At 37.8% G+C, this 11,251-nt stretch overlaps 1 protein-coding gene across 1 annotated transcript; it reads left to right on the forward strand.

Annotated features, from left to right (window-relative positions):
• Positions 1-438: 438 nt before the first annotated feature.
• On the forward strand, positions 439-9,478 carry LOC140155220 (uncharacterized). Its single transcript, XM_072177971.1, has 6 exons — positions 439-658; positions 4,475-4,514; positions 4,711-4,857; positions 5,382-5,508; positions 5,784-5,899; positions 7,204-9,478. Exons 1-6 carry the CDS (start codon positions 632-634, stop codon positions 7,242-7,244), a joined length of 498 nt encoding a protein of 165 aa, XP_072034072.1. The 5' UTR covers positions 439-631; the 3' UTR covers positions 7,245-9,478.
• Positions 9,479-11,251: the final 1,773 nt, after the last annotated feature.

The raw sequence follows: 11,251 nt of genomic DNA on the forward strand, positions 1-11,251 counted from the left end.
GTGTATAACCATCTCCCTCCCCTGAAATTAGGCATATGTATGGGGGAGGGTAAAATTAGGGGAGAGTGCATGGGCATGGCTTATTATACACTACAGAAACGTTCAAATATGCAATTTTTGGAACTGAGGGGAGGGGGGGGCCGAACAATGTTTGGCAGGCCGAGTGGGGCAAGCAATTTTTGGCACGCCATTTGGAAAGTGTACCCCGCTCATAATTATTGCATAGCCCCTAAGACACCAATGAGATAGAAAGAGATTTTTTTGGAGATGATTTGATGTACAGTAGCCTACTACAATTTTCCACAGCCCTGTCATTTATAGGGGAAATAGGCATAACGCAAAAACGTCTGTGGCTGCAAAGCCTAGCTACGGCGTTCTATATCTATATCTACTGTATTTTTTTGCTGATTATAATAAAAATAATTACAACAATAAAAAAATAAACGAATCTGCAGTTAGACGCGCCAGATGTGCTGGGCCTATTAACATGTTAACGTGCATTTGTTCGTTATGAATAAACTCCTGTGGAATAAAATATGTTATCAATAAGGCCTACGTGTATTCATGGAGCTTGATCGCGCCTATGTAACCATATTTTTTACATAAATTAGTTATATTTCAACTGCAGGAAATGTTGGCGTCCAATGATAGCGAGAAGGTAAGTTAATGCCATATTATAACATTTCTGTAAAAATAGATTAGTATTTATTTTCCATGAAATGTTAGCTTTTACTGTCAGACTCAGATATGTTCCCTTTTAATTTTGAGCCGAACAAGTGAGGGAAAGCAAAGAAAATTGGAATTTACTACTAGCGCCAATGCATGTTACTCCAGCCCTCTGATGAAGTGTAATATGTGTGGCCCGCACGCTTAATTTTTTTCTGCAACCAATCAATCACTATAAGGTATATCACTAACAGCATAGTCCATAAAGTCTTGATTTTTGCAGAGTATTTTTATTTGTTTACTTAAGTACATTATAATCCATAATCGAAATCTACAATATTTTTAGGGCCTTCTCCTCAACAAATATATTAATATGGCTTTAAAGCCGTAATGTACGATTTTTCCGTCAAATTTTAACTTTGTTATTCCTCAAAATATTGAAATAATATTAGTAATAGCCATGCAGGAAAGCTTTCTGTCCATTTTAAGCCAAAATAAAGAGGTAAAAATCCCATTGGATATTTTGGCTGTTTAACTTGGAGTTCCATGTGGAACTTAAAAGTGACAAAATGCCAAAAATTCATGTTTGAAAAATGCAACCAATTTCATATTAAGATCGTACGTACATTATAATATTTTGATTTTCCACAAAGTCATTAATTAGACGTTTAGTTCATTTAATGTGTGGCTGTACAAGAAATATTACTAGTAACTCCATATTGAAGTTTAGTTTGTGTGAATTGTTCTGAATATGCAGCAAATTTACTGAAATGCCGTATACCACTTGTATGGGCCACTTGTAGTGTTTTGGGCTGATGAGTATTTGTAAACCATTATAATAGTTAGGGGAAAAGTTCACTTTGGTGACCACTCTCTGGCTAGTAAGGTTTGACGATTGATTCGACTTCTATGGACCATTTAGAAAAAAATAGCCACCATGTCCCTCGCGAAAATCCCGGCATTTTTTCGCTAGAGGCCAAAATCAAAATGGCCGCCGCCACCATTTTGAAAATTTAAGTTTTGAACCAGAGCACCTATAATCATGCACAAAGACACTTTTTGGATATGTCAGTACAAAGTTCCGATTCTGACATTAGTTTGACATTACGGCATCATTTTCACCCAGAAATCCAAGATGGTGGCCGGCACCATCTTGAAAAATTTAGTTTTGAACAAGAGGACCTTAAATCGTGTACAAAGACACTTTTTGGATAAGTCGACCACAAGGATTTCAAATTTGACATTACTTTGACATTACGAACTCATATTTCCCCAGAAATCCAAGATGGTGGCCGCAGGAGACAAAAAAAAAAAATAAGTTTTGAACCAGATTACCTAAACTCGTGTACAAAGACACTTTTCCGGTAAGTCGACCCCAAGAAATCCGAATCTGACATTAATTTGACGTTACAAAATAATTTTTGCCCAGAAATCCAAGATGGCCCCCATTTGGTAGAGCATAAATGTGATTTTTGAATGAGAGTAGAAGCATAAGTGTGTCATTTCCGCTTATCTGGGGTTCATGTCCCTTATATTGGGTTTAAACTGCCTTATCTTGGGTTTACATCCCTTATCTAGGGATAAGGCGCCTTACCTGTGGTTTAGACGGCCTTATCCTGGGTTTACGTTCCTTACCTGTGGCTAATATGCCTTAACCTTAGCATATCGCAGTCTAAACCCAGATAAGGCATATAAACCCCAGATAATGCGCCGTAACCCCAGATAAGCGACGTAGACCCCAGATAAAGCAGTCTAAACCCCAAATAAGGTGCCTTAACCCTAAATAAGGAACATAAACCCCAGAAAAGGCATCTAAACCCCACATAAGGTGCCTTAACTCTAGATAAGGGTTTTAACCCCAGATAAGGGTCGTAAACCTCAGATAAGGCATCTAAACCCAAAATAAGGCGCCTTAACCCCAGATAAGAGACGTAAACTCAGATATGGCAGTCTAAACCCCAGATAAGGCGCCGTCTGGGGTTTACTTCTCTTATATTAGGTTTATGTTCCTTATTTATGGTTAAGGCGCCTTATTTGGGGTTGGGACTGGTTTATCTGAGGTGTACGTCCCTTATCTGGGGTTACGGCGCCTTATCGGGGTTTAAACTGTCATATCTGAGTTTACGTCTCTTATCTGGGGTTAAGGCGCCTTATCTTGGGTTTAGATGTCTTATCTGAGGTTTACGACCCTTATCTGGGGTTAACGACCCGTATCTAGAGTTTAGGCACCTTATGTGGGGTTTAGATGCCTTATCTTAGGTTCATGTTCCTCATTTAGGGTTAAAGCGCCTTATTTGGAGTTTGGACTGCTTTATCGGCGGTCTACGTCCCTTATCTGGGGTTACGGCGCATTATCTGGGGTTTAGATGCCTTATCTAAGTTATCTGGATTTAGACTGCGATATGCTAAGGTTAAGGCATCTTAGCCACAGGTAAGGAACGTAAACCCAGGATAAGGTCGTCTAAACCATAGGTAAGGCGCCTTATCCCTAGATAAGGGATGTAAACCCAAGATAAGGCAGTTTAAACCCCATATAAGGGACATGAACCCCAGATAAGGCGGAAATGACACACTTATGCTTCTGCTCTCATTCAAAAATCACATTTACGCTCTACCAAATGGGGGCCATCTTGGATTTCTGGGCAAAAATTATTTTGTAACGTCAAATTAATGTCAGATTCGGATTTCTTGGGGTCGACTTACCGGAAAAAGTGTCTTTGTACACGAGTTTAGGTAATCTGGTTCAAAACTTATTTTTTTCAAGATGGCGCCGGCGGCCACCATCTTGGATTTCTGGGAAAATATGAGTTCGTAATGTTAAAGTAATGTCAAATTTGAAAAACATAAAGAAGACTTATCCAAAAAAGTGTCTTTGTGCACGATTTAAGGTCCTCTTGTTCAAAACTAAATTTTTCAAGATGGTGCCGGCCACCATCTTGGATTTTTGGGTGAAAATGATGCCGTAATGTCAAACTAATGTCAGAATCGGAATCCTTGTACTCGACATATCCGAAAAAGTGTCTTTGTGCATGATTATAGGTGCTCTGGTTCAAAACTTAAATTTTCAAAATGGTGGCGGCGGCCATTTTGATTTTGGCCTCTAGCGAAAAATGCCGGGATTTTCGCGAGGGACATGGTGGCTATTTTTTTTCTAAATGGTCCATAGAAGTCGAATCAATCGTCAAACCTTACTAGCCAGAGAGTGGTCACCAAAGTGAACTTTTTCACCTAACTATAAGTGAGGACATAATTCAATACTATTATATACAATGTGAGGACAGTAAAAAATGGTGTCAAGGTCACTGTTGCTTTCTTGTCCTTCTATATTGGAATTCACTTGGCTTGGAGTGTTCAGTCGTCATATGGGAGTCTCTGGCCTCGGGCCTGCGGCTAGATGTTTTTGTTGATACTGGGCCCGATACTGGGGGCCCCGCAGGGCAAGAAAGAAACAGTGCCCTTGACACTGCATTCTGAATACGAGGAATGTCCTTCGGATATCAAATAATTTAGATTTTTTCGCGATATAATACATATATTATTTATGGCAAATTGATACAGAAATGTGTTCCAATATCTGTGTTTACACACTTACATTTTTTTCATATCGGTAATGCATCAGATTGTCTTTTTAAACGCTTTTCTTGTCTATGTCCAACATAGGTTTAAAAAAAGTTTTTCTTAAAAAACGATGATGATCCTTTACAATGATGATCATGATCACTCAAATCAGATGATTAGTGGCATCAAATTAACTTACACAATCTATTCATCCATATTTGTGTTACTCTTTTCTTGTTTTTGTTTTCAGAATACTGCGGAGACTGTTCTTTCCCCAAAAGAAACGGCAGGTAATAATATTTTTTTAATCTACCCCGTTGTATATGTGCACTATAATGTGGACCTGGTTTGGAACTAAGTTAAACCCTAGTCTGGGGGTTGTAAGAGAAGTTTTAGAGAACAGCCCAAAAGTTCGCTGAAATCCTATAAACGAAAGTCCTTTCGTTAGAAGGCTAACCCCTTAACATTTGTTTTTATATCCCACAGAATTGCAACGGGCTTTTGACGTGTTTGTTATCAAGGGACGGGAAAATGTGATTCTCGCCAAAGATTTGGGAAACGTTTTGCGCTCGGTGGGCCAGAATATGAGCAATCTAGAAATACTGGATATGATAAACGAATTAGACGAGGATGGTAAGAAATGCGATGTAACGTGCAATGTAACATGTTAGAAAGGCGTTAGTAACACTATTTGCCGTAGAAATGATTAGTGTAACAGGATTAATTACCATCATGAGCAATAAATGAATATAATTTTTGAATATATCGCCCTGCACTACAAGCAGGTTGCACTTATCACCTGTGTGTGTCTGCAATCATTGATTGAATATAACTGCTCTTTTCAAAGATACTAATCATTCTATATAATATTTCCATTAGAATTCTATACGATCCCTGTTCACAGGGCAATATTTTCAAAAATTGTATTCATCTATGGTAGTTAATCCGATTATTACATAACTTCTACGGTGAATAGGCATATATTTTCTTAAATCTACAATGCTTATGGGTAATTTCTGGTTGTAAATCCAATCTTCATAATAGGCATTTCATAAATATCTATAAAAGCTTGTCAACGTCTGCTCTAACATGCATCATCAGATAATCAGGTGTATGGAATTAACTCCTTTTCCATTCTCGTGCATTACAACTTTCAGGTGATGGAAGGATTACCTTTGACAAATTTATCAAAGCTATCGCACCAAAGGTTCGAGAAAATAGTATTGGAGAAGAAATCCAGGAAGCATTCCGTGTGTTTGATAAGGATGGTAATGGTGTAATCAGGTATGTATCAGCTATGTCTTGATTAATGTTTTTGAAGAGCCATAAAAGTGCTCCTTTCTTCGGAGGGACACTAAAACATCAGTACGGGCAGTGTTTGTATAGATAGTTGGACACATTTTATGTGCGTCATGTCAACCCAGGCACCTGTTGAAGCCCGGGTGTTGAAGTCATCGTCAGATCAATAATAATACAAGTATAAATGTAAAGATTGAGTTGCCAATAATGTTTCAGATTTCAAAAAGAAATCTTTTTATTCACGCATTTATGTTGAGCAGCTTGGACGAATTCCGTACAGTGCTGAGAGTAGCAATACCTGAAATAAGTCAGAGTGAACTGAATGGAATGCTACATGACATGGATGTAAATCACGACGGCACTATCGATTATCAAGGTAGGATTATATCAATACTATTTCAAAAATTATTTCATGTAATATGCCGGCAATCTTAAACCCCCTTATCTGTTATTACAACATGCAGATCAATGGGAATTCCTAGATTAGTATTTACAATAAAACTGGAATACAAGAATAAATTGAGGAGGCCTTTTTGTAATTGTGTGTTATACTGTCATCAAGATGCAGAACATAAATGATCTCAAAACAGAGCATAGCCAGATATTAATGTGTACTACAGTTCAGCCCAGCCGCTGGACGAAAGAAGATTGTGGATTACAATAATACTAGACTGCTGCCCTCATTCGTCAACCTTCGCTACGAATCATAACACAGTACATGCGCAGTGCATGTAGACGGCTGATGGAGTTAGTCTAGTGGATTACGCCAAAAGTGCGTATTTGCCCAAGAACGGATTGTCAACGTTCACAGTCTGGTTCTACAGTTCGGACAAGTAATGCAGATGGGATTAGTGTTGAAGAGATGAATGAATAGTGAGAGTAACACAATTCTGCGTGTCAGTATTTGCTACAGAGGATAAGTTTTGCTAGTTGGTGATTCCAAGTTTACAACGGACTTCGTCTCCACGGGACGAAGGTTTGGAACTAAATATTTAATACTTAATATCGTCATCTGGAGCATAATGAGTGACAATCAGCAGCAACAAGAACAAGACTGCATGCCTGGACTTAGAATACTGGTACTAAGCAGTCAAGATAGCTCAATCGATAAGGCGCAGTGAGAGAAGATTTGGCAAATTAAAAAAATGTTTTTGTTGCTTTTGCCTGGTGGAAGGGAAAAAAGAACATACAGACATGGTCCACCAGACCCCATCTTAATTACAGTAAACAAGATAGATGCAAAGATACAATCAGATTATGACAATAATTCTGCCCCACCACGACAACAGGACCCAACCAATACCTCTGTTAAAAAAAAAGAGCAAATGCTACGCACTACCAAGAGTGATGAAAAAGGCAAGCAGAAAAAGAAGCGGTAGCCCAGCAAAAACATGAAAACACAAAGGCAACTGTTGGGTTCCCCTGTCATGGGTGGGCAGAATCAGCACCATACTACATGCATAATAAGATCAAACAAATAATGTTGGTTACGAGTGCATCAATAAACTAGACCAGGGATTTTCTACACAAAAACACAAATCCCACCCAAACACCCACACACAAATAAATATCACAGTGCAAATAACATGGTCCACCATGGCCAAATTAAAATAATATAATAAACTTGCGCCAATTATCTGCTACCACTAACATGACTGAGTTTTGTATGGTTGTTTTCAGAATTTGTAAAAACGATGGGACCAGTTCTGGACCAATCATGATATGAAATACAATCAGTGATATCAGATCTGTGACGTCGATGTAAGGGTCATCTGGTTTGCCAACTACACTAAGCCAAAATATAATACTCTACTCTATACATGGCGGTAACTAAGTAACTGACACAACAGCAAAATGCACTGACATGGAACAGCTTCCTGGACCACATTCACATTTCAGCAATTGGCACCCCAGCACAAGATATCTGTGAGAATGTGAGCAAGGTCCTTACGAAGTTGATCATTCCCAAAGAGTAAATGGAATATTGTGGAACAAGACTTGTTTCTTAAAGAAAGTGCGTGAAAAGCAGAAAGCAGCACCGTTTTGTAAATTATCATCTGTTCAACGATTCTCACAGATTTCTTGTGCTGGGTGCCAATTATTGGGCTGTGAATGTGGTCCAGGAAGCTGTTCCATATCAGTGCATTTTGCTGTTGTGTCAGTTGGACAACTGCTTGGTTACTCAAATGTGTTTAGACTAGAGTATTGATGCAATCCTGGGTGCAATTTTGGTTAATTTTGATGGACAGGATTTTAAAGATATGACCTTGTGAAACAGTTTCTTTTTTGGCTTAGTGAATATAAATTACTTCGCTAATTAGATATTTTAGCATGGATGTTTTTCAAGAAATGAAGAATTAATAGTTGCACATTCATTTCTCTTTCCATTTTGGGGGGGGGAGGCACCGGTGGGGTGCATAGCAAGTAGGCTTTGGTCGTATTCTATATCACATGTCACTCTATAATAAGCAGTTGAATTTAAGCTTTTTCTCACAAATTACATTTTTTTTACATTGGTAAATTTATTCTTAAAAAATGCAATACAATGTTATATAATCTGCACTAATGTATGTAATCACAAGTACCGCTAAATTGTAATGGGTCTAGACTATCTATTTTATATTGTACATGTATTAGTATCTTGGGTGTAGTACGATATAAATAATGTATGTCAATAATGTTTTATTTAGCTTGCTCATGCGGGTAATAGTACCACTTGATGAACGCACACAAATATACACCTATTTCAGATTTTGTAAAGTTATACATGCGAGTACATTCTTCTCATGTGAGGACAAGTGTGACAATGTGAGGGCAATTTTGATGTCCTCACATTTTAATACATAGTGTCTCCCAATGTAAATGTATGTGTTAAAGTGTGTATAGGAGGCTTATAGGTGATAGGTAAAATGGGATGACATGTCCTCAAAATGGAGACAATGTATATGTGTGTCCTCGCATCTATACTATAGGAAAGCAAGTGTGTATGTAATAATGGTATTGGCCAGTGGCGGCACCAGGAATTTTTTTGAAACAAATTGTGCGCAAAATTACCGAACAAAATGGAAAGTATCGTAATTTTGAATTTTTAAACTGGGGAAAGAGTTCTGACTGGGGTATTCCGCCATATGCCCCACTCCCATGGCGCCGCCGCGCGCCACTGGTTGTAGGCTATTGCCATTGGCACATAACGGTGGCGTTGATTGGGTGATCAAACTGCTGGAAAGTATTATTGTTTCGTATCGCCATCGTTTGTGCAATGACGTAAACATATCACAGTCAAACTTGGAATATTTCATTACAGTCGGCTTGTGACTTTTCAAAATTGAAAAGTCAAAATTTGACATACCGTATCATCAAATAACCATGGTCAAGGTTTAGCATGATATGTGCGGTCATGTTCATCAGATGTACACTACAAGATTCATATTTGGGCCGCTTATACACTATCGCCAATGTACTTAGCTTCGGAGGGGACGTTAAGCCGTCGGTCCCGTGTACAGAGAGCCATACCTGTACATGTATCTCGTAGCCAGTTTCGAAAAGAGTAGGGTGTTAACCCCTGACTGTTCCCAACCCGTCCCGGTGTTCAAATGGACCCCAATGGAAATAAGCTTCAATAGAGGCTTTCTTGGGTTATCCAGGGTTGTCAAAACCCGAACAAATCAAATCAAAAAAAAAGCTGATACTGTGCAGTATCAGGGGAGTACCAGTGTAGTACCAGTGCAGTACCACTGCACTGGTGGGCCATGTGCAGTAGCAGCATTGGTACTGTGTAGGTATTTCGTGTGTACCAGTCGGTACCTTGCCGACGGTGTACCTGTTCAAGGGGCCACAATAGGAATCTTGCAGTATATAACATTTAAAAAATTTTCTCATGTGCCTTGTTTGATCATATTTCTCTTTAATAATACATTTTTTAATTTTGATATATTTATTCAATAAAATGGAAACAAAATCGAACAGTTGATTCTCTAGCTTGTGTATTAGTTTGTTTCTGATTCGATGATCACAACCCCCGGTCACAACCATAGTCATTAAGTATGTTTCATACTTTTGAAGGTCAGGCGGAAACACATATAGGGCTACGGGGACGCTGAACCGCTTTTACGACACAGGACTAAATCAGAAACAAAAACATTTGTGTAGTATGTGTCCAGTACATATGAAAGATGTTAGTGTACATGACACTATACAATAGTGAACATTAATTAACGACTTTTGTTATTAATTTTATTTTCAATATTAGTTGGAAGAAGGGGCTATGGTGCACCCTCGGAAATCAACTTTCAGAAAAAATGCGTAAAAACGATAAGCTAAATAACAAATTCAAAAAAGTCTATCTAGGGGCCAACTGGTGTCAAATTTCATACAACAAGATTGAATTTTCAAAATTACTTAGATTTTGTTAAAAACCACGACAAAGTATGGTCATTTCCGAGGGTGCATCATAACCCCTTCTTCCAACTAAACTATTAACATTTAAAAATCCTTGTTATTAAGGGCTGGGCTCTGGTATGAAAGTTTCGACAGTATTTTTTGTGGGACATGAGAGCACATCAGACATATCGAATTGAATTCTGAATACGAGGAATGTCCTTCTGATATCAAATAATTTAGATTTTTTGAAATTCGCGATAAAATACATATTTTATGACAATTTTTGATATTCAACAGTCCTCGAAGTAAACTTTCCGTAAATATAATGATATGTACTTAACGTGTATGTAGCTGGGATGAAAAGCCGACGATCAATTGAAAATTTTGACCTTTCGTATTGAAGATATGAATTTCCAAAAACAAAAACAAAATAGATCTTTTGGGAAACAATACATATCTTCAATACGAAAGTTCAAAATTGTCAATTGATTGTCGGCTTTTCATCCCAGCTACATACACTTTAAGTATCAGATTTAGAAAGTTTACTTCGAGGATTGTTAAATACCAAAAATATCAATTTATAATCATTTGCCATAAGATGTGTATTATAAAATTATTTGATATCAGAAGGACATTCTTCGTATTCAGAATGCATTTCGATATGTCTGATGTGCTCTCATGTCCCACAAAAAATATTGTCCAAACGTTCATTTTCCAGCCTAAAAAGTTATATCATAATATTAAAATATTATGATATAACTTTTTTTTTTTCAAACATGCACTTCACATTATGCGTTCATTGCATTACATGCAGTGGCGTAGCGTATAACCTTAGTCACCCTGGGGATGCAACTGGTCCTGATTGGGGGAGGGCACAAGTGGTTTTTAGCAATTTGTCTATGGGCTTTTCTAAATATTCAAATCAATTCGGGGCCGTGCCCCTATGACGCTACCACTGACTGTAACTGATAACTTACAGAAAAGAACAGATTAAATAAAGCTCAACAATATACTGTAAGCGCTTGTCAGATTTTTTGCGACTTCACAATACAACTTTTTATATCTTAAAATTGTTATACAATTATTTATACGTATATATATATGGTCAATTCCAGCCAAAGCGGGACAAAATTCTCTCTGGGGGCCATTTTGAAAATGTTTTCCTTTTCAATTCTAGACTTATCAAATGAGACGATCATATCTAGTGAATCATCAGGTAGAAGTGCCATCGGATTGAAAAACAACTTTTCTTGCTAGACCAAATAAAGTGTTAAATGCGCATATGCATGTTACCCACGAATTCAAGCCTTTTTCACCTGTTGTACGCCATAAAATTTCACTTTCTTTA

Source organism: Amphiura filiformis, chromosome 6 (assembly GCF_039555335.1).
Source record: "Amphiura filiformis chromosome 6, Afil_fr2py, whole genome shotgun sequence".
Taxonomy (NCBI): domain Eukaryota; kingdom Metazoa; phylum Echinodermata; class Ophiuroidea; order Amphilepidida; family Amphiuridae; genus Amphiura; species Amphiura filiformis.